The following is a 23,679-nucleotide window of genomic DNA, read 5'->3' as shown; positions in this document are numbered from 1 at the left end:
TTGGTTGACAAGGAAACGCCAAACATCAACTATTGGGTTTACATACTGTCGATAATTATTTAAGTCCTACTACAACTCTTTTAATATTACTCAGGTTATTTTGAATAGCCCGCCCTGGAGATAGTAAAGAAGAGTTAAAGTTGGTTTTCTCCCTTTCATTAAACATTGCTACCTTAGATTAACGCATAATCAAATAATCAACAGTTTGGTGCGGAGGAAGCGACTTTGAATCCGTCACACTGGGTTTGGATTTGACGTTGTTGTGACCACTGAGGTGTTAAGTAGGGCAGCGTGACACTTACAGGGTCACTCTGCTTTGTGCGTCACACAACTCAACCGTACTTAGTGTCATGTCAAGGGCGCCAGACGAAATCTTGCGCAGAACATCAGTGCTGCCTCCTCGAAAGTGTAGAATGATGTGGGCGCAGATTTGAATGTAAAATTCAACGGCGTGGTCTTGTTGTGTTGTGTGTTTTTTTTCATTAGATTATATGTCCGAGTCGCACATTTATATTTTGCTCATTCGTTAATTAATCATACCCTCTGGAATTTCCAATCCCCTTGAAAAAAATAAATACAGTTTCCAATCCCCTCAATGGGGGGTGGGGGGGGGGGGGACATGGATATTTTCTAACGGATTTTTATTCTAAAGATGTTGGCTTGCCCCGAAATTTCATGTTGGAATTTCGTGAGCTGGTTTCTAACTATTTCGAAGTCATTTTATAATCACTGTTGTTGTCGCTTTATTGTCTGTTTATTCCACAAATCTTAGTGGAAGTTTTCGTTCGTATTTTTGCCCACCGTGATCGCAATCTTTTCTTCTTCTATACCAGACCACCCCCACAACATACGTCATCCCCGTCATTCACCGGTTTCAAGCAGCGTTCTTTTTTGTCCGTCTGAATGTTCGAAGGAATTCAGGCGAACTTCCCGTCATAATTTCCCTTTGTCGAGTATAATGTTGCGTCTTTCCGCCTACGGAGAAAGTCGGTCACTCGTGAGTTACTCGTCAACGGTCTCTTTCTAGTTTCTTTTGCTCCGACTAATGGCTAACGCTCGAAACGTTAGCGCAACCACTCTGTTTCACAGAGGCGTTTAACATACCTTTTCAACCTTGTGTCGATTCATACCTTTACTCGTCACCGGTTTGGGCACACACCGTGAAAGATATGTCACACTAGTAAACGTTTCAGATCGCATACGCTCTTATTTTTATAAGAACCTTTTTTATAAGAACGTCCAGCCTGAGATTTCACCAAATTTTAAAAACAGGCTAAAATCAAACCTAAACTCACTAAACACATCTTCAGTATTCGTGAATTTTATTGCTCTCCTCTAACAGGTTACCGCCACAGAGCACTTCACTTCTCTGGCGACTGTGCTGTTTTCAGCACATCAGCAAGTCCAGTTGTTATTGAAGAGGATGATCCATTGTCTTGAGACCTGAGGGATAGCGAGGTTCTCGCGACCGCTGTAGATGTATCTGTTCAATCTATGACGCTCGGCTCGGCGAGCGAAGATGTTTTCGCCTAGTCTTAGAATGTCCATCACTGGCACATCGCTAATAGCACACTTATACGCGTATATCTGTAGTAGTTTAACGGGTAGTCTCAGAGGTTATGTCAATAACTGGCATAGCGCAAATAGCACACTTATACGCGTATATCTGTAATAGTTTAACGGATAGTCTCATAGGTAATGTCCATAACTGGCATAGCGCTAATAGCACACTTATACGCGTATATCCTGTAGTAGTTTAACTAGTTAACACTTTATTCTGCTTTGCTTGTCGTTATTTGTACTTCTTCCGCAACCAAGTCCGGGCGCGGCTTGTGTTTAGAATACACTTAGAAGTCTAGCACAAAAATCATCAAGGAATGCCTCGAGAAACTCCCGAGAAACGTTACAAGACACTACATAACTATGCTTATGCGCGATTTCGTTGTTCAACCATGCATGTTGGTCGGGTCAGAGCCTTCATCATTCACGCGATGAGTCTCTGGACCGTGGCGCACCCACGCATTCAGGTTGCTTACGTCTGTGCCAAGTACCTTTCTCTATTATTAGAGGACCTGTACTTAGAATAAATCATATGAATGTTTCGATGTATTGCACCAGGAGTATTCTGCACCGAGCACTGTTTTCCTATTCTGAGCTTGATAAATTGGCCTATAGTTTCCATGACATAAGGGCTAAGGGTCTGATGGCATATTTTAGAAATGTGTTTTTCTCCTCGCGATTGCGATTGCGATACGTGTGTACATCCAAGGGACATTGATTCATGGTTCGTGTTAGCGGGAGCCCCAAAGTAGCGCCTCTTTGACAAGGTTCAATGGAGGGAATCAACGTTTCGTAACCGGCGTTGTCTCATGAGAAATAAATGCGCAAATAATGTGACTGTTAAAAGATTTTATCATTTCCACAAGCAATATCAATTTTTTTTTCGTTCTCTAAATAGTCTAAAAAGACTGGGGCAATAGCACAATGATGTCTGTGGTATAGAAAACGAGTGTTCCTGGGGCCCCCAGAGCGCGTATAAATGAATTACAGAACAATGCATTGCTTGCAAAACGCGGGAAATTCAAATATATTTAGGTTTTTTTTGAAATTGGAAATGTATTTAAAATGTCCTTTTAAGGACAACCTTTGTAAGGTTGTCTGAATATAAAGAACTACATTTTAAAACGGTCTAAAACAAATATGTTTTAAATGTGTGTGTCCTACGATGCTATGGGGGTTACTTCACATGGATTCTCACAATGCATCCGTAGTTAAGTGTGTAGACAACAGCGCCAATGTAGAAAAAGCACACAATGCTCTTCTACCGTCAACGCTCTCACGTCTTTTCAAACTAAACATAATGGTGGGCGCGCTTTCGCGATGGTCAATTGCGCAAGCAAGTGAAAGAAAGGGTGTCACAATGGCGTGGGTGACATTTGTCAATAGCAACAGCTGAGATATATAATAGGCGTCAATCAATGGCCACAGAGAAACCCTCAACTTTGTTAGGAGGTTACCCGTTACTAAGTATTTAATTTCAATTGAAAAAAAAAATAAGCGTTTATTGATATAGAAAGAAACCATTATCTATGACGAGATGCTTGTATAATAAGTGAATGTTATTTATTTACGGGAATAAAAAAGCCAACAAATCGTGGGCTTAAAATAGGCTAGAAAATGAAACACACTAAAACATTCAAGAGTATAAAGGTTTAAATAATATCAAAATTTAAAGCATGAAAAAGTATTTAGGCTAGGGTTTCAATTTCAAATTTTTAAAAAAATGGGAAATTAGAATATTAGAAGAACGATGTCTGTGTGATTCGCCGATTTATCTGCTGAAATCTACATCAATTTTGAATTTACTCTGATTTGTCGATGCTCGAGGCCTGTTTTTTTCATAGTGTGCGTATTAAGTTTCTTTAAAAAAAATTTTATTCGTTTAAGGAGCCCTGACAGTGATATAAAGCCATAACGTTTGAGTCAGTTTGTGGTTGAACGCTGTGTTTTGCTGATGGGTGCGGGGGCGAAGGGGTCTCGGCGAAAGCGTGGGCGAAGCGTTTCACCGTTAAGAGAAAGCACTTGCCTTAGCAGCGTGCGTTTCTATCGCGAATAAAAGAAAGCGAGACACTGGCAAAACAGAACCTTTTACAACGACCACGCAAACTCTGAGCTTTACTCGAAAATGAAAGCCCCATTCCAGGTAAGTAAAATGTTTTTGGTCGTTGTTTGTGATTAGTAGTCTATCGATAATAACAAAACACATTATAAGGATGAGCGAAATTAACTCATTGGCCAGTTAAGATTTTAGATATGAAATTGTGAGAAAATCCGGGTAAACTCTGGACAATGTTTCAAAGGTATATATTTGCCAAGGAGTGAAAAGCAGAGCGAAATGTTACTTTGAATTATGTATCTATCTTCGAGAAATGTCTTAGTGGTGAACCTTCTCAATTGTACATGTGTCGCAGCGTCTACAGATATCGCCGATTGCATCTATAAGAACAAAAATACTTTTTAAACTCGGTTGTTCGCGAAGCAGTGATTCGCTGCAGCATCGAAGTTGGTATAACGAAATTCTAGTCTTCGTACTGCGGGAAAAGCGATTTTTTTTATGGATACTCCAAATCTAAATATTTTTTTAGGAAGTTTTAAAATTCCGATATGTATGAAAACGAACAGAGACCGCTTCTCAATGTAGCTTAAAAATGAGTGCAATGTACACGTAATACTATGATGAATCCCTTGCGCACGCACTATTTGCGGACAATTCAAAATAAAGTAGCAGGCTTTTCGCCATTCGTCACATACCAATCTCTGCAAGCATTGGTTGAGAATATCGGACGAATTGAGAACATGAAAGCCCTTCTTTGAATTGTTTATGTCAACTCCAGTAAACAGGCTAGAAACCGGTTGGAGGATCTGCACGCGCTTGGTGGATAGCGACTTTAATGCTTTTTTTTTTTCTTGTTTTGGAACGCTAACGCGACTGACAAACGGGACGGCTGCAGAGGAGACTATTAAATATTCAGTTTATGAAGCAATAGTATTTTAATTCATGTTTTTTGCTTTATTTTCGTCAAGCGCCGCTATCTCGTAATTATTTTTTGACCCTCTCCACCGCCTCGACACGCTAGGAAGTCTTTTATATGAAATACTTTACCAAAACAAATTTTTCACCCAGCGTAGAATGAGTTGAAAACTTTCATTCAGATTTTCGACCATCAAATTTAACAACAACAACAACAAAAAAAAAAACACACAACACCCTCTACCTAGCCAATTAGAGCGCGCGTACAAATTTGACCATTGAATTCGTTTATATATCATTTTCAATATAAGATTAGATAAGTCATGTTACAATGTCTATAACTGTTGGAATAAAACTATTTACACATTAAACAACGTCCGATTCCCACTGTTCTGTTTAGAAGTACAAACTGTAGCGCCCCCATGATGTTTTAACGAGATTTAAAAAAAAAAATCTGCTTTCCAAGTAATTAATTTTTCCTTTTTTGCCAAAAATAATCGCTTTTTCCTATTTTCAGGTATTAATGCGTATTACGAAAGAGTTTTTAAAGCTAACCGACGACTAATGAAAGAATCAAATCTTTGGTCATTTGTATTTGGCCGAACAATATATATATATATATATATATATATATATATATATATATATATATATATATATATATACATATATATATATATATATATATATATATATATATATATATATATATATATATATATATACATATATATATATATATATATATATATATATATATATATATATATATATATATATATATATATATATATATATATTGTACTGCGTCTTCAATTGGAGCCTCAATTTTATCCGACACCCAACAAGCTTGGGCGCAGGTTGAGGGCACGACCTTTTGTATGGATACCTTTACCTGCCCATAAGTAAATCCTGGCATTGCACCCAAATTTCATCGCTCTTAGACCATGTGCAAGCTTTACAGCCAATTTCGTAGTCTTGAAGCCATTTCTCGTCTGGAAATAGCGTATGTAAGTCAATCTTTCTTACCTTGACCAATAAATTTAGCTTGCGCTGTCATTCAAATGGTTTATTGCGCAAAAGTAAAAGCATGAAAATCGTTTATATTGGTTTAGATGATTAATCGACAACGCGCTATTCCAAGACTAGACGAGACAGATATTTTTGTGCTCGCGGAACTACGAATTGCTATAAAAAATGTTGGCCTGAGCTTACAATTTTTCGAAAGGATCTTTCTCTATTTTACTTGGTGTTCCTCTGAAAAGTTGACTTTCTGATTTTATAATAATTAGGTTAAAGCCATACTCAAAGTACAGGCAGGATGTGTCTGTAGGGGTAGTTTTGCAATAATCTATTTATAAACCAGGCATTATTTTATCCTCTCAGTGGGAAGGTGCAAGGAAATGTCAGCGCCCACGGGGTTATGCTAATGACTCGAGATATAGAAATAAAAGACTTTAAAGGTTGAATGAGAACAACACTTTATCTGTATTATATCAGGACATCACAGCTCGACTCGAGAAAGAATCGAATCCTCATGTATTCGTCACCGTGGTGAACGAAATGGAATCGGTTCTTATGGCGCCCGTGGTAAATGATTCATGAGATGGAGCTAGGTCTTGGTCACCGTGGTAAAAGCCGTCCAAGCACCCTCTTGGCAGTGTGATTGGAGACTTTTACCGTAATCTGAGATCAGTCATACCCGGCGAACTGCGTAGCACGCACCACGTGATCATCAAAAGATTTCAAGCTTCCAAGAAAGATAAGTTTGATAGATTTTAATAACCGATATGTACTGTATGTATCAGACTCTATACTTTGGGGAAGGCTCACAAACCCAGAGAATCGCCCTTCGAAATGCCGAAGAGGTGTCGGATGCAGCCCGAAAGTGGTTTTCTAGTTGGGGTCGAAGGCCACGTGTAGATGATACTCTCCTTATCTATTTGCACCCCTAGCCTAAAAACAATTGAAACAAATGCGTGCCCCTTTCTCTTTGAGGAATTGCTTTAACAAGCTCAGACAAACGTGTTTTCCTTGCTTAATTCACCGGCATCACAGTCTCCCTCATGACAATACCAACACTCTATACAAAACAGATCTGTTCCGCAGCCCGTTTTTTGCTGGCTGGGAAGATGTTTATTCCCCTCTGTTGCTGGGAAAAAATCGTCCCGAATGGTTCTGCTGGCAAATTTGTGGAGTCGAACTAGTTGTGCTGGGAATATTTGGTGGGGCGCTGGAGCGAATGCTTGGGGGAAAAATCGTCTCTAAACGGGTAATTAGTTTATGTGTTAAAATGCCAAAACACTGCTGGCTCTGAGAAAAAAAAAACAATGCTGGCTGGGTAAAAAGGGAATGGTCCCTCCTGGGAAAAATGAACAGATAATTTTTTCTCAGCAACTTTTAAAATGGATATTTTCGGCATCAGAACATGATTCAAACAACAAAATTTGCCATTTTCAGGTATTTTGCCATGCTCAACCAACGGTTTATTGACCACTCCAACCTTTAAGAATTTCGAAATAACGCAATATTTGCACAACTCCCGAATACTTAGTCTCCAGCAAGTAGCTTCTTATTTTTAATTAGCCGTCAGCCATATATAAAGTTGAATGCGCGTCTGCTCTGGTGTTTGGCGATGCACAAGGCCCTCGAGGCATTCAAAGCTTTTTGCTGTTTAAAGCGAAAGTAGGCTTGCCTTTAACCCAATGAACGAAAACTAGCAATTCATATTGAACTGGCTTCAACATTACGGAGTTAGTTTACAGACTGTTCTTCACCCATAGACCAATCACTGTGTCTGGATATAAAGAAATAGGTTATTGGCTGTCTAAAAGTAAAGAGTATGAAAGTATTAGGATAAAACCGCAAAGAGAATGCAAAACTTGTGCGTCACCGAACGATCCCATCCACGAACTAAGCTCATAGCTCAAAGATAATTCAAATGAAATCACATCCAGATTTACAACCCCGCAAAGAACACGTGTTCAAATACGCCCAAACAGAGAAATGGTGTCATATCCCTTTACTTGAATGAGCCAAACTCTCAGTGCCTTTAGAATCTGGGCGATTCTTGGGAAAAGAAAACTTGAGAAATGGCTTCAATGGCGCTCGCAGTGTTGGCGTTGTGGATTGTGTTTGTTTTTGCAGATGGACATTCACTTGCCGGTTGGCAGGGACCTGTTAAACGCTCTGATTATTCTATGTATGACAACCAGTTCTGTAAGTAAAACTCGGTCGTCTTTTAACTCACCTCAACTCACGCAAGTTCACGGTTAAAACGAAATGATAAGTCTGATCACAGGTTCATTTCAAGGGCCGATAACTATCTGTTTGACGGGATTTTCTATGCAAGCTTTTGCTTGTGAGCTATTTGGCGTGTTGTTAGGTTATAGATAACTCAGTGTTCACGCGTCTTTGTTAACGCTGTCTTGACGAAATTACTTCTGTTAACAGTACGTGCTAGTCTTTTAGCTTAGTATTTTATATTCCTTTGCTAGAGAACTGTGGAACCATAATAAGCTCTCTCTCATAAGGACAATTCGCGAATCTGCAAGGTGCAAAATAGGAGGGGTTACTAGAAATCGATCGCTCGCGAGAATTCTCCCCGTCTAAACAGACGGGCAGGTTTATAATATCAATACTGGTTGCTTATCATTAAACAAGCCTTCTTATTACTGTCAACAAATTTTACACGAATTTTAAAATAAACGGTAGAGTACGATAGATTCGCGAAAAAGTCGTAAACACAGTGCGATTGAATCTAAAAATATATTGAAAAGAACATGAATGAGACAAAAATCATTCCGGGTTAGTAGGTTGATTGTGTTATAACGGGTTGATTTAGATTTTCCTGTAAATAAGAACGTTAGAATTCAGCTTATCGGATACTATTGATGAGTGTGAACCAATGAGAATCATTGTTATTGTTAATTGTCTCGGCTGCATCCTTCCTGCTACCCAACTCTCAATGAATTCGAAATGCTGAAAAATACCACATGATTTTAATTATTTTTCTTTAGTAAAATAAGACAACACCGTTACGTGATCTTTTTCAAAAGGGGTAGAATTTTATTATTTAAGTTTTGTCAGTCACTGTATTAGACAATATTGTCTTTCTTTCTTGTTTTGCGTTAGTTCGAGTTGGGGATACACCACTGGATAACGAGGTTACAGACTGCGGGCTCGTTCAGCACCAGTTTCACCACGGCTATATACGCCTGAGGGAGTACTTGGAACGAATGCGAGGATGCGGCAGAAAGGGTGAGAGCTTGCATTTAGGGGTCAGTCGATTGTGGAAGGGCAGAAGAAGGCTAACAAATATTGGATTCTCCCTCACAAACTATGGCATCACACTTGCCTTGTCGCAGTATAGATCCCACGTGGATCTAACACATTTTAGTCGAAGTCAGGCGCGTACACACAGGGCGCACCCCTCTCAGCTAATCCTGTGAGGCGCCTGAAAGTCGCCCTGCAGTTTTCTTGCGCTGATGATGTTTAGCTGAGGAAACCCGGCAATGTCTTGCTGAAGAGTCCTATATTAAAGACGAAACAACTTTCCCTACCTATCGAACTGCAAGAGTTTCAGCGGTTCGTCATTGCGTACAGCTAGTGTTCTTTAAAAGTCTACTTATCATAAAGAGATTATCTTACAATTTGAAAAAGTTAAGGTTGGCTCAGTAAGCTTTGTCGAATTGCAATTCGTATTTTTCAGGCAAGCTACAAAATATTGAAGGTATAGCAAAGTCAACAATAGAAGACCTTCCTAGTTACTATAGCAACCCTCAACAGACAAGCCAGCGGGTGCAACCATCAGGCTACCCGCAAGGTAAGAGGATTATTATCATTTAAATTCTAATCACTTGGTAAAGTCATTGCCTAAATTTTCAATGTCATTGTTATCTGGCGAGAACATTTATTTTGTAACGCATCTATGGTTAGTCAATAACAGTGGTACTTCAGCGTTAAACTATGACTGTTTGATTTACTTCCAGCCTACCGTGAGCCTCAAGGCCCTAGTCAGCAGAATGGAGCGCAGAGGTCCACAACAAGAATTAACAGTTTCTTCAGAAAGTTTGGCACACAAGCAATGGTAAACGGGCCAAATGGACCATTATCCTACACAACAAACACCTACGCTACGCCCTATTTCCGAGCAAGACAGCCACGGGTGCACCCCAACTACAACATGGGAAGCTTTCATTTCCAGAACAGACAGAAGATCAACACAAGCCCTGATCCTCAACGGTATTACACAGAGAAGACGGCAATGAATGCGCATGTCTACGGCGTTCCTGTAACCGCTGGTCATCAGATGTACCGAGCACACTTACCGCAAACAGTACAAGCCAAGCGGCCAACATTTAGCGATTATTATGGGCACTTGGCGACGGCACAAGACCCGAGGACAGCAAATCCGGACAGACGTGTTACTGTGATGTCCGGACAAAGGCGGGCGGGCCATGTGGACAGCGAGATAGATAAGGATGATCATGAGAGTAAATCTGAAGAGAGGCAGGAGACTCAGGGTATTGATGGTAACGAGAGCGAGGAGAATGATGAAGGCACTAACGCAAGGATTATGGACGGGTCGCGCGCAGCGTCAGCTATTAAGGAAAGCCAGGAGGTGAGAGGGGAAGTTAAGAGCGGGGTGCCTTTAATGCGGGAGCCACCGCAAAGCCCCACGCCAGCTGTGACCACACCCTCTGCTGACCTCGCCGCTTCTAAGTTTCCTACCATTACAAACACGCCCACCGCTACTACAAACACTCCTACCATACCAGAGGGCATACTTCAGGCGAAAACTCCAACCCAACAAATTACAATAAGCCTTGAAAACCAAGGGTCTGCCTCTTCACAAGGAGGTGGCTTGAACTACGCTAATCCTGACAGTGGTTTGGCATCTAAGGATGAAGCTGGTTCTGCTAACTCTGTTAATCAAGGAAGCCCGTCTAGTCCTAATGGTCAAGAAATTGACGGTAATAAGGATGATGATAAATTAAAGGCATTCCTCGCTCCTAATTCTGAAACAGTGGATAAGCCTAATCAAACCCCAAGCCAGCAGACCGATACTACAGGTTCTTCTGTGAGTAACGAGCCGCAGACCCCAAGCAGTCAACAAACAGCTTCACTGAATTCTGCTACCCAGGAAAATAGCCAATCACCAAATCCTTCACAGAAACCAAACGTCGCAATAAACCTCGATGTTCTTAAAAACAAAATCCTTCACAGCAGCGACGCAGGTTTCTTAAAACGAATGCTCACGCTCATCCGAAAAATCACGCATCACAAGGACTTTTCCAAACTTGCTGTCATGCAGAAAAGCGCCATTATGGGCGTGGGGAAAGCTGTCGGGAAGGCTGTGGGTCAGCCGAACGCCGTGCGCTCTCAAATCGCACCCCAACCACCCGCCATGCAGCCAGGGGACTACACTTCCTACGGTAATACAGGCACTGACTTTAGTAGTCAGTATGTTAACAGAAGGCCGCCATTCATGCAGCCTGGTGATTATACCGCGCGTGCGCAAACCGTGAGGACCGCTGTACCAAGGCATGAGGTGACAAAGAAATTTGAGATCGAGAGAAACCCGTACCAGCCGGCTCCGCGAATGGCTTATGTGCCTCCGTACTGGAACCTTCAGAGACTTAACTACGGCATCTATAATGGAAACGCGCCTTAGAGACTCAAACGTACAGATGCAACTATTGCATGTATAATGGAACAATAAGCCTACGTACAGACTCAAATACGGAATCTTATAATATGGAAGTGTACCATAGGTATCTAAGATACAGACTCAACCAAGGCATGTATATGAAATGCACCTTAGATATTTGAACGTACAGACTGTACTGTGTCATATATGATGCAAATTTCCCTTATATATTTGAACGTATTGACTCGATTGAGATATCTATAAACAAAGAAATCTATGATAGCGGAATATGCACCCTAAGATTCGAAGGTAGACTAGAGACTGTAATTTATACCTACGATCAAGGAAGATGCTGTTTATCACTACTTTTTGCATCGAAATGATATATTTTTTTATAGAATCAGAACAAATTTTGTATCAAACGTATTTGTACGTTCTCTTTTTCAAGATTCAATTTTTGTAGACTACCATTGTGTTAATTGGAAATCATGAATTAGTAATAAATAAGGAAGCATACTTGTTGACTATTTGGAGATTAATAATTGTAATTCCAGTCCTTATATGCACATGCAAAAAAGAAGACCAATAGCAGTACAATGGACCAATAGCTCCAATTATGACGACATTACTATGGCAACACATCGATTCCCAAAATACACAAGAGTAAAAAGGATCCCAACATTTTCCACGGTACATCTCAGCGAGCTGTGCGCGTGGCGTAGCCGTTTAAAGACAAAGGGCTAATAGCCTTCTTATCATGGCCCCTCCTAATAATGCGCTTGTGCCTCTTGGGAAGGGGGGGGGGGGGGGGGAGGGGGACTCGAGACTGACAGTAAAGTACGGCTGGAGACTACTGGTATCTTTGTATTGTGTGATTCGGTAGATAGCGATACTGGTATCTTTGTATTGTGTGGTTCGCTAGATAGTGATACTGGTATCTTTGTATTGTGTGGTTCGGTAGATAGCGATACTGTTATCTTTGTATTATGTGGTTCGGTAGATAGCGATACTGGTATCTTTGTATTGTGTGGTTCGCTAGATAGTGATACTGGTATCTTTGTAGTGTGTGGTTCGGTAGATAGCGATACTGGTATCTTTGCATTGTGTGGTTCGCTAGATAGCGGGGACTGACAAGAACGACTGGTATCATTGTATTACATGAACCTCTTAAGCTTTGACCATTATACTTACAGACAACGATCACCAGCATGCTGAGAATCGTTACGCCCTATTTTGGGTGTGGTCGAACCAATAATGATGTCACAATTACGTAAAAAAACGAGTTTTAGCTATTCTTTCAAATATTGCCAAAATTATCAGATTTTAGAATGAAATCATTTTGCATCATTCAAATATGTCAGCATCAACCTTTTTAAGGCTTTACATTGCAAAAAGGCCTTAAAAACGTTTGATTTTTTTTACTTTCCGCCATCTTGGGTCCGCCATCTCAGATTCTTATGACTTTTGCAATAAAAAAAAATTTAAGATTATTACAAAAAATAGTATTTGCATGCATGTATTACTGCGCATAATAATGATAAATGCATAATATTAGCTATATAAGTGTCATCTAGTAAATCTAGTGACATTTTTAACAACAGCAAAATTTTAACAAGAGCAAAATTTGCCCACCCCTCCCCCCAAATATCCAAGGTAGAAAAATTCTAGAGATGTTGTGAAACAAAACAAACTTGTAAAGTCAAAACAGGCATTTAAATCTGAGAAACAGGACCAAATATGATAAATTCACTACTTTTTAGTTTTTGGGAAACTTATCTGTGAAAAAACGGTTGCCATGGTAACATGAAGCGTCTCCTCGCATGTCAATGACATCAAAACGTCTGGTTCAGAAGTTATAGCAATTTTCCCGGAGGGGGGAGGGGGGGGGGGGCTTAAAGAACCCCTTCCCCCCACCCCCCAGTCTGAATAGGGTTAAAGTTACCATGCGGCGTTTCAGTACATTTCTGGTAGCATATAATTTTATATGTTCTTATCAAGATCGTTTCTCGGCCAATGGTCCATCGCTTTTTCGTAAATTTTATAAGAAAAAAAGATGAGGCTGAAACTGGATACCTTTAAATATGAGTTGGCATGTGATATTCATTAACCTAAAGAAGACCTGCGGCACAACACCTAGAAGGAATGTCAATCAACCCTCATGTCTATCACAGTTGCGCCAAACTTTCTCAAGATGTTTTACTACTCACCTGAAGAATACGTGATCGTGGCAAGTGTCCACGTATTGCAATTCCATTAAAAAACACTTAGCTCTGTTATGATGCTAGGAGATGTTATAAATACTCGCCTAGTGGTACGTCTCTAGTCTCATAAAAAAAAAGTTATTTGAGCCAAAGACAAAGTCCATGGGAGTTCGAACTCAGCTTGAGTTATCGACATTTATCAGACATTTGGCTTGAAAATAACAAGAAATAAAATGAAATAAACGAAAAAAAACAATAAGTCCGCCCACCCCCTTTTATAAAACGTCGGGATCGGCCCCTGGTCATGATCTGATTCAAGTTCACGTGGTCCTTGTTTTTATAAACATTGTGATGCTTTAAGATGAAGTTGAGAGGATATGATAATCTTGTAAACATTGTGATGCTTTAAGATGGAGTTGAGAGGATATGAGAATCTTGTAAACATTTTGATGCTTTAAGATGAAGTTGAGAGGATATGATAATCTTGTAAACATTTTGATGCTTTAAGATGGAGTTGAGAGGGTATGAGAATCTTGTAAACATTTTGATGCTTTAAGATGAAGTTGAGAGGATATGAGAATCTTGTAAACATTTTGATGCTTTAAGATGAAGTTGAGAGGGTATGAGAATCTTGGCGGTCCCAGTAGTGTCAGATCCATGATGCGCTGGGTTGCTTTGAGCCTCTTGCGCCGTGATGTGTCTCACGTACACATACCTTTGGGTATTTTTGGAATAATGTCGGTTGTCGTCTTTGCCAAATAACATAGATAGAAAGTTTGTAATAGTTGGCGGACAATTCTACGTGATTTAGCAACGGACGTTATGCCGAATTTATTTTTTTTAGTGAAATTTTTACAAAGCCCCAAAAAACCTTCCAGCAGCAAGTTTTTTAAAAGAACGTCTAATTTTCAGTTGAGGCTGGGCCGCTCTTGTTCTTATTTTTGGGACATTTTAAGGCTGAATAATGTTCTTAACAATGTTCTAAAATTTTATAAGAATATAAGAATGTAATACCTAATAAATTATTAGAAAGGGAATTACACTAATGATCAATAGCAATAATAAGGTTGTTACTATGAGCACAATTGGATTCCGCATTTTATAACGCATCAGAAATAAAAAAGATACACAATCCTCTAGACGTGTTTTTTAACTTACCATGTCGCAGCAATTTGAAGGTTTTGAGCATGTTCTGGACATACGCAAATTTAGTAATTTTAAGCCTAGAACTTGGCCTTTTTCAGGGGAGTTTTTGGTGATAAAAAAAGCATATAGGTTTATCATTTATAGCTTTATCTCAAGTTGACTTTTTTTTTAGTTTGACTTGATTTGGTACAGAAAAGAAATTCGGTTTTCAGCAGCAAGCACTAAAAACATTTACAAATGGTGTTTATTTTCCAATAGTTTAATTATTAGTTTTTGTTAATTGGAATAGAGGGACCTTGATAAAAAATTAATCGTATATAACAGAAGGGTAAAACGTCGACGTATTTTGATACCAGATAACCGGGATAAAGGGCGTAGTGCTGGTCATACTGCGCTACAAACTGTCATGGTGCGCTAAAAATTGCAAACCATTAACCAGTAATTAGGCTAGTTAGGCTAATTAGGCCAGTAAAAAGGCTATCCAGAAAATCTCTCCTCTACCCCCCCCCCCCCCCCCCCCCCAAAAAAAATACAAAATAGCTAGCGGGTGGCAAATATGCTTCTCTTCCAGAATTGATGTCAGTTTCCCTCAATTTTAAAAGAACCGTACCATTGGGTTAACGGTGCACGAAAAGGGCCAGTCACTTGAATAAGGAAAAAAAAATGATATATATGATATGCATGCCGGTCTATTTTTTCTGCATTCCTTAAGGAACCCAATACCCGTAACCAAAATAAAGTACTCATCTTTTAACTCCAATGCTCCAAAAATATCTAAGTATTAAATTGCTCTTGAGGGGATTCTGGTATTTTATTGATAACATGTTGAAGCAAACGGGAGGTTCTCCTTCACAGTGATTCTGAACTTATCTGGAGGATAATATATGTTAGATTCAACTTGACCTCGCCTGAGTTTTTGTGGATCCTGTTTCATGCGGTGCAGAGACGGCGCCAGAGGCAAATAATGGATCTAGCCATGGTTGAAGATAACTTTGATTGGCATTCTCTTTGCGTGTGTCAAGAGTTCAAACCAAAACGTGCAGCAATCTGTCTTTCACGCAAGAGCGATAACTTGCCGAATTTATCAAAGTCCACCACGATTTTTAAAGATAACTAGTTTTTTTCGTACTTTTCATCGACGCAAAACGGGTAAGAACCTTGGCAAACGGTTGCGCGTACTCTTCTAAGAGGCAAGGTTCAACCTTCTTCTTGAGTAAGTAGGCTTTGTTATACTTCAAGTGTTTACGGGCCACAAAAACCTGTAGGTCTTTATTATTATTGTTGTGTGGTTTTGTTTCAAATATCAAATCGATTTTTCAGGCTGAAAATGTCCATGAAACCGGCGCCACCTGATCGTTTGTTGAGACGATGCAACAGCGAGCCACCACTCAGCTCTCGTTTTGCACTTGCACTCGAAACAAGAAGACACGGGGGGAGCTCCTGTTCTTTTCCTGAGAATGCAACAAGTACTAAGTCTAAGCTTATTCATAGCAACACTAAACGAGACAGGAACAACAACCTTTCGGCACCAATGCTACCGAAATTGTACGAGAAACCCCCGACAAATCGCTTGAAGAAAACAGGCGGTCATCATAAAGTGGATAAGCACTCGGGGACTTTACTACCGTCGTTTACTTCGCTGGAAAAACACAATATTGTGACTCCAAGACAGCGCGGGATTCAGGCAAATAAGTTTCACCTGAGAAGTCGGTATATGATCGATCAAACTTTTACTCAGCAATCTGACTCTGTCGAGGAGAATTGTAGCCCGTTGAGACAAAAGGTCAGAGAGATTGTGGGCTCGAAAGGTACGCAAATTAATGGCAATCCCGACAAGCAATTAGCCTGTAACTTAGTTTTACACCCGCCGTCTAGTGGCCCCCGAAGACTCTCTGTTATAACAGAAAAATCATCATATTCTAAGAATTCAAAAACAGCGATTTTTGACCTTGAAGACTATGACTTCGAGGTGAAAGCTACGGGAACACCGGAGCTACCTTCAGTAGACACAGATTCGACAACACAAAAACCTCTCTTTACGAAAAAGAACTCTCAGAAGTTACAAGAACATGTGATCAAGACAGATAAACAATATAATCCCGTTGAGAGCAAGGCGGTATTGTTGTGTAATTGGTTAAAGTCGTTACAGGCGGAATGATAGTTTATAGTATCAGTAATCAGATGTCGCATGTCAGAATCGCGTGTGTATTTAAGAGTGGCGTGATCGGTTTGCACACGAATATTTAAAGAATAAAAGCAGACTCGATGCCTTTCAGTACGGTGTTACACTGATAGAGAAGGGGCCTGTTTTTGTGTAAAACCATCAAATAGCTGCATTCCAAGTTGACATTGATGGATGTTAATAAACGCAGTGTGACATTTATGATTTGCAAACAATGTGTACTATAATGGATCCATGACTATTAAAGACAACATCAAATGAATTATTTTAAAAATGTTCTCTATGTGCAAACTTGTTTCTTTATTAAAAGCCCCCATTGCAGTATACTATTGTGTGTAACGATTCGTTTGTTCCCCACTGATAAAAGATTTAAAGTATATATTGAGGTAGTGATGTTGCTAGGCACACGGTCAATGGAATGCGTCGCTGGGCTTGACCCGCGACCCGCGCGCAACACTTCACCAAGTGCTTCAAGTGTAGTGTTCAGGTTACGATGGTGTTGATCGTAAAAAGGTCCAAACATAAGAATACATGTTATTTATCTTTAAGAAATAGACTCGAATATCGCATTGGTGATAAACTATGCAAAGGGAAAGGGGAATCTAAACACCGCATCACTCGTCGAGTAATGCAGAATAAATAATGCGAAATGAATGCGCAAAGGTGATGTTACCTATTCTATTATACCTTTTTATTTATGTATAGGATTAGGGATTTGAAGAAGGCATTATAGTGAAGACATACTTCAAGGATATGAGGGGGCCCAAATAACTAAACATCTTATGGAAAAAGAACATGTCAAATTAAGGAGACTTGGGTAACTTATTGGTCTCGAAAGCCTAAATACCAGTAAATGGTAGCCCCCTCTTGTACCCTACCCTCCCACAGTAAAGTTGTGTTCCTTTTTCAGACTAGGTTTGCTTTTAACTTCTTAACCATAATGCAACGCGTGTAGTTAGTAAATGTATGTTAAACGATGGTAAAATTCCTTGTGAAAACCTTAAGGATATTATGGGGGTCACGCCTACAATCTATAAAGTAGTCTTAATTATTCATTTCTATAATGTAATTTTTGTTTTCTCTGTTTCATTTTATTTGGCGCTTTAGAATATGTACACATAGTTTTAGGGCTTTATAAATAAATATAATATTATTTTCTTTATCATTATTCAGTTTAGGCTGGGCCGTTCTTATTTTTGGGGCATTTTAAGGCTAAATATGTTCTCAAGGATGTTCTTAAATTTCAGTGTATATAAAATCATACCAAATGAATTATTAGAACAGAATTACACAAATATTCTACAGCAATAATATTTAATGTTGTTATTTTGAACACACTTTAATTCCGCATTTTAGAACGCATCTCACTAAAGAAAAGCAATATTTCGCCGAAATATGAGCCGCATAGAGGGTACGCCATGGTAGGTACACATGAAGTGTGTGATGTCGTTAGAGGCTACGCCATGGTAGGTATACATGAAGTGTGGGATGTCGTTAGAGGCTACGCCATGGTAGGTATACATGAAGTGTGGGATGTCGCTAGAGGGTACGCCATGGTAGGTATACATGAAGTGTGGGATGTCGTTAGAAGGCACGTCATGGTAGGTATACATGAAGTGTGGGATGTCGTTAGAGGGCACGCCATGGTAGGTACACATGAAGTGTGTGATGCCGTTAGAGGGCACGCCATGGTAGGTATACATGAAGTGTGGGATGTCGTTAGAGGGTACGCCATGGTAGGTATACATGAAGTGTGGGATGTCGTTAGAGGGCACGCCATGGTAGGTATACATGAAGTATGGGATGTCGTTAGAGGGCACGCCATGGTAGGTATACATGAAGTGTGGGATGTCGTTAGAGGGCACGCCATGGTAGGTATACATGAAGTGTGGGATGTCGTTAGAGGGCACGCCATGGTAGGTATACCTGAAGTGTCTGATGTCGTTAGGGGGCACGCCATGGTAGGTATACATGAAGTGTGGGATGTCGTTAGAGGGCAGGCCATGGTGGGCATATATAAAGAATGAGATGTCGTTAGAGGGTACGCCATGGTAGGTATACATGAAGTGTAGGATGTCGCTAGAGGGCACGTCATGGTAGGTATACATGAAGTGTGTGATGTCGTTAGGGGGCACGCCATGGTAGGTATACATGAAGTGTGGGATGTCGCTAGAGGGCACGCCATGGTAGGTATACATGAAGTGTGGGATGTCGTTAGAGGGCACGCCATGGTAGGTATACATGAAGTGTGGGATGTCGCTAGAGGGCACGCCATGGTAGATATAAATGAAGACACTGCGCAATACATTATACCACACCTACACAATACATTATACCACACCTGCGCCATACATTATACCACACCTGCGCCATACATTATACCACACCTGCGCCATACATTATACCACAATGCGCAATACATTATACCACACCTGCGCAATACATTATACCACACTGCGCCATACATTATACCACACCTGCGCCATACATTATACCACACCTGCGCCATACATTATACCACACTGCGCCATACATTATACCACACCTGCGCCATACATTATACCACACTGCGCCATACATTATACCACACTGCGCCATACATTATACCACACCTGCGCCATACATTATACCACACCTGCGCCATACATTATACCACACTGCGCCATACATTATACCACACCTGCGCCATACATTATACAGCAGTTCACCATACATTATACCACACCTCACCATGCCACACAACACTGCGCCATACATTATACCACACCTGCGCCATACATTATACCACACCTCACCATACATTATACCACACCTCACCATGCCACACAACACTGCGCCATACATTATATCACACCTAACCATGCCACACAACACTGCGCCATACATTATATCACACCTCACCATGCCACACAACACTGCGCCATACATTATATCACACCTAACCATGCCACACAACACTGCGCCATACATTATACCACACTGTGCCATACATTATACCACACTGCGCCATACATTATACCACACTGCGCCATACATTATACCACACCTCACCATGCCACATAACACTGCGCCCAACATTATACCACACCTCAACATGCCACACAACACTGCGCCATACACTATACCACACCTCACCATACATTATACCACACTGCGCCATACAATATACCACACTGCGCCATACAATATACCACACTGCGCCATACATTATACCACACCTCACCATGCCACACAACACTGCGCCATTCATTATACCACACCTGCGCCATACATTATACCACACCTGCGCCATACATTATACCACACCTGCGCCATACATTATACCACACCTGCGCCATACATTATACCACACTTCACCATACATTATATCACACCTGCGCCATACATTATACCACACTGCGTCATACATTATACCACACTTCACAATACATTATATCACACTGCGCCATACATTATACCACACCTCACCATGCCACACAACACTGCGCCATACATTATACCACACCTGCGCCATACATTATACCACACTGCGCCATACAATATACCACACTGCGCCATACAATATACCACACTGCGCCATACATTATACCACACCTCACCATGCCACACAACACTGCGCCATTCATTATACCACACCTGCGCCATACATTATACCACACCTGCGCCATACATTATACCACACCTGCGCCATACATTATACCACACCTGCGCCATACATTATACCACACTTCACCATACATTATATCACACCTGCGCCATACATTATACCACACCTGCGCCATACATTATACCACACTGCGCCATACATTATATCACACTGCGCCATACATTATATCACACTGCGCCATACATTATACCACACTGCGCCATATATTATACCACACTGCGCCATACATTATACCACACTGCGCCATACATTATACCACACCTGCGCCATATATTATACCACACCTGCGCCATACATTATACCACACTTCACCATACATTATACCACACCTGCGCCATACATTATACCACACCTGCGCCATACATTATACCACACTGCGCCATACATTATATCACACTGCGCCATACATTATACCACACTGCGCCATACATTATACCACACCTGCGCCATATATTATACCACACCTGCGCCATACATTATACCACACTTCACCATACATTATACCACACCTGCGCCATACATTATACCACACTTCACCATACATTATATCACACCTCACCATGCCACACAACACTGCGCCATACATTATACCACACTGCGCCATACATTATACCACACTTCACAATACATTATACCACACTTCACAATACATTATACCACACTTCACAATACATTATACCACACTGCGCCATACATTATACCACACTTCACAATACATTATACCACACTTCACAATACATTATACCACACTTCACAATACATTATACCACAGTTCACAATACATTATACCACACTTCACAATACATTATACCACACTGCGCCATACATTATACCACACTTCACCATGCCACACAACACTGCGCCATACATTATACCACACTGCGCCATACATTATACCACACTGCGCCATACATTATACCACACTGCGCCATACATTATACCACACTGCGCCATACATTATACCACACTGCGCCATACATTATACCACACTGCGCCATACATTATACCACACTGCGCCATACATTATACCGCACTTCACCATGCCACACAACACAGCGCCATACATTATATCACACTGCGCCATACATTATACCACACTTCACCATGCCACACAACACTGCGTCATACATTATACCACACTTCATCATACCACACAACACTGCGCCATACATTATACCGCACTTCACCATGCCACACAACACTGCGTCATACATTATACCGCACTTCACCATGCCACACAACACTGCGCCATACATTATACCACACTTCACCATACATTATATCACATTGCGCCATACGTTATACCACACTGCGCCATACATTATACCACACCTGCGCCATACATTATACCACACCTAACCATGCCACACAACACTGCGCCATACATTATACCACACCTGCGTCATACATTATACCACACTTCACCATACATTATATCACACTGCGCCATACATTATACCACACCTGCGCCATACATTATACCACACTTCACCATACATTATATCACACTGCGCCATACATTATATCACACTGCGCCATACATTATATCACACCTAACCATGCCACACAACACTGCGCCATACATTATACCACACTGCGCCATACATTATACCACACCTCACCATTTTTACACTTATTCCTTACAGATAAATGTCAAAAAGTGATTTGCTTGCTTCAGCCTTGGAGTCAATGGGCCACTCTTCCTAACCCTGTTGGAAGTCGCTGTGCAACGGAAAGGAGAAGACGAGTTTACAGCAAACGATGGGAAACCATTTTAGACTCGAGTGGCTGTGACAGCGTGCCTAAAGAGTGCCAACCTGACGTGACAGCGGACAGGGAGAAAGGTACATGTCATCTCGTTTATCGAGTAGAAAGTGGATTCGACTGAATTATTGTTTTGATTTTTCAGCAACTTCTTTAGCAATTTGAGAATGATGCAAGGCAGCTGCAGCTCAGACGTAACTACTACCAATTGATGATTTTTTAAACCAAACAAACAATGCAAACTGCAAATTGAGCTCAACCATATTGATGATACCTTACCAATTGATGATTTTTTAAACCAAACAAACAATTCAAACTGCAAATTGAGCTCAACTATATTGATGATACCTTCAAGCTCCCGGCGGTTTTTAACAAGTTTGTTTTTGTTATTTACAAACGTAAATAAAAAGCAGTTCTTATTTTCCTAAAACATCATATTATATTGAAACAGCTGCGAAACTATGCAAGAATCCTATTTGTTGAAGAAAGAATTTGCCATTAACCTGATCAAGCTAACTTCCAAAAATGACAATTCTTACTCGTATACATAAACAGCCCCTCTTTAACTCGGAAGTTATCTTTGGCGGAGTGGTACCATCCTAAATAGAACACTGACCAAAAATGTCCCAAAACCACCATTATAAGATGTTTACTACAATACCCTTCACGTCCTGAATGTTCTGAAACAAACCCCTTGTTTTTCAAGATGTTTACTGCAATGCCCTTATGTCACCCGCGCACGGAGGTTACACACCAATTCAGTGTCTGAGCACGAAGCAGAAATGTAAGAGCACTTGCTCCGTCACATGGAAGAAAGGCTTTCTTCTAGGAGGGTCGTCAAGGGTACGGACATGCCAGAAAGACACGAGATGGAGTCCTACTGTGCGGTCTGCCGAGGTTTGTCAGGGAGGGGAAAATAACCGGAGCTTGCCAGGGAAGTGTGGATGATAGAGAATTTTATCGGGGGCAGTTTCTGACAAAGTAAATGTGTCTGACAAGTTCCCGTATAGGGGGCAATGTCGACAAGGTTGATATAAGGGGGGAAGGGGTTAATCTTTGCTAAGGTTTGCCTTCTAATGTCTTCTAAGGATTATCAGGGGAACACAAGGATACGTACTTGAATGACAAGTGATAAGGTCCGACTAATGAGGTCGGTAGAGGTTTGTCAGGAGGGAATGTAGGAGCGGTTAGGTCCGACTAATGAGGTCGGTAGAGGTTTGTCAGGAGGGAATGTAGGAGCGGTTAGGTCCGACTAATGAGGTCGGTAGAGGTTTGTCAGGAGGGAATGTAGGAGCGGTTAGGTCCGACTAATGAGGTCGGTAGAGGTTTGTCAGGAGGGAATGTAGGAGCGGTTAGGTCCGACTAATGAGGTCGGTAGAGGTTTGTCAGGAGGGAATGTAGGAGCGGTTAGGTCCGACTAATGAGGTCGGTAGAGGTTTGTCAGGAGGGAATGTAGGAGCGGTTAGGTCCGACTAATGAGGTCGATAGAGGTTTGTCAGGAGGGAATGTAGGAGCGGTTAGGTCCGACTAATGAGG

At 40.9% G+C, this 23,679-nt stretch overlaps 3 protein-coding genes and 4 long non-coding RNA genes across 7 annotated transcripts; 4 read left to right on the top strand and 3 right to left on the bottom strand.

Moving 5' to 3' along the window:
* Positions 1-723: 723 nt before the first annotated feature.
* On the bottom strand, positions 724-1,349 carry LOC116609395. Its single transcript, XR_004292933.2, has 2 exons — positions 1,105-1,349; positions 724-975 (listed from the first exon to the last, which is right to left on the bottom strand). It is a non-coding gene; the product is annotated as an uncharacterized LOC116609395 (long non-coding RNA).
* Positions 902-2,105, top strand: LOC116609394. Its single transcript, XR_004292932.2, has 2 exons — positions 902-997; positions 1,343-2,105. It is a non-coding gene; the product is annotated as an uncharacterized LOC116609394 (long non-coding RNA).
* Positions 2,106-3,411: 1,306 nt separating this feature from the next.
* On the top strand, positions 3,412-6,272 carry LOC125556767. The gene is made up of 2 exons (XR_007307372.1): positions 3,412-3,703; positions 6,032-6,272. It is a non-coding gene; the product is annotated as an uncharacterized LOC125556767 (long non-coding RNA).
* A 22-nt stretch (positions 6,273-6,294) lies between these two features.
* LOC125561331 lies at positions 6,295-7,875 on the bottom strand. The gene is made up of 2 exons (XR_007307371.1): positions 7,782-7,875; positions 6,295-7,328 (listed from the first exon to the last, which is right to left on the bottom strand). It is a non-coding gene; the product is annotated as an uncharacterized LOC125561331 (long non-coding RNA).
* Positions 7,322-11,699, top strand: LOC5501941. Its single transcript, XM_001623121.3, has 4 exons — positions 7,322-7,750; positions 8,666-8,791; positions 9,243-9,356; positions 9,523-11,699. Exons 1-4 carry the CDS (start codon positions 7,624-7,626, stop codon positions 11,205-11,207), a joined length of 2,052 nt encoding a protein of 683 aa, XP_001623171.2. The 5' UTR covers positions 7,322-7,623; the 3' UTR covers positions 11,208-11,699.
* Positions 11,700-15,304: 3,605 nt separating this feature from the next.
* On the top strand, positions 15,305-17,038 carry LOC116609396. The gene is made up of 2 exons (XM_032370222.2): positions 15,305-15,743; positions 15,851-17,038. Exon 2 carries the CDS (start codon positions 15,858-15,860, stop codon positions 16,686-16,688), a length of 831 nt encoding a protein of 276 aa, XP_032226113.1. The 5' UTR covers positions 15,305-15,743; positions 15,851-15,857; the 3' UTR covers positions 16,689-17,038.
* Positions 17,039-18,079: 1,041 nt separating this feature from the next.
* Positions 18,080-18,955, bottom strand: LOC125561281. The gene has a single exon (XM_048725302.1). It carries the CDS (start codon positions 18,953-18,955, stop codon positions 18,080-18,082), a length of 876 nt encoding a protein of 291 aa, XP_048581259.1.
* Positions 18,956-23,679: the final 4,724 nt, after the last annotated feature.

This window comes from Nematostella vectensis, chromosome 3, assembly GCF_932526225.1.
Source record: "Nematostella vectensis chromosome 3, jaNemVect1.1, whole genome shotgun sequence".
NCBI lineage: Eukaryota > Metazoa > Cnidaria > Anthozoa > Actiniaria > Edwardsiidae > Nematostella > Nematostella vectensis.
This window is presented reverse-complemented; position numbering and strand designations above follow the sequence as displayed.

What these genes read in the sequence shown, in the direction of transcription:
- LOC5501941 (XM_001623121.3), top strand. Translation starts at nt 7,624, where the DNA reads ATGGCTTCAATGGCGCTCGCAGTGTTGGCGTTGTGGATTGTGTTTGTT. An exon ending in TATGTATGACAACCAGTTCT is followed by an intron (nt 7,751 to 8,665) that starts GTAAGTAAAACT and finishes GTTTTGCGTTAG; the next exon opens with TTCGAGTTGGGGATACACCA. An exon ending in ACCATCAGGCTACCCGCAAG is followed by an intron (nt 9,357 to 9,522) that starts GTAAGAGGATTA and finishes ATTTACTTCCAG; the next exon opens with CCTACCGTGAGCCTCAAGGC.
- LOC116609396 (XM_032370222.2), top strand. Translation starts at nt 15,858, where the DNA reads ATGTCCATGAAACCGGCGCCACCTGATCGTTTGTTGAGACGATGCAAC.
- LOC125561281 (XM_048725302.1), bottom strand. Translation starts at nt 18,955, where the DNA reads ATGTATACCTACCATGGCGTGCCCTCTAACGACATCCCACACTTCATG.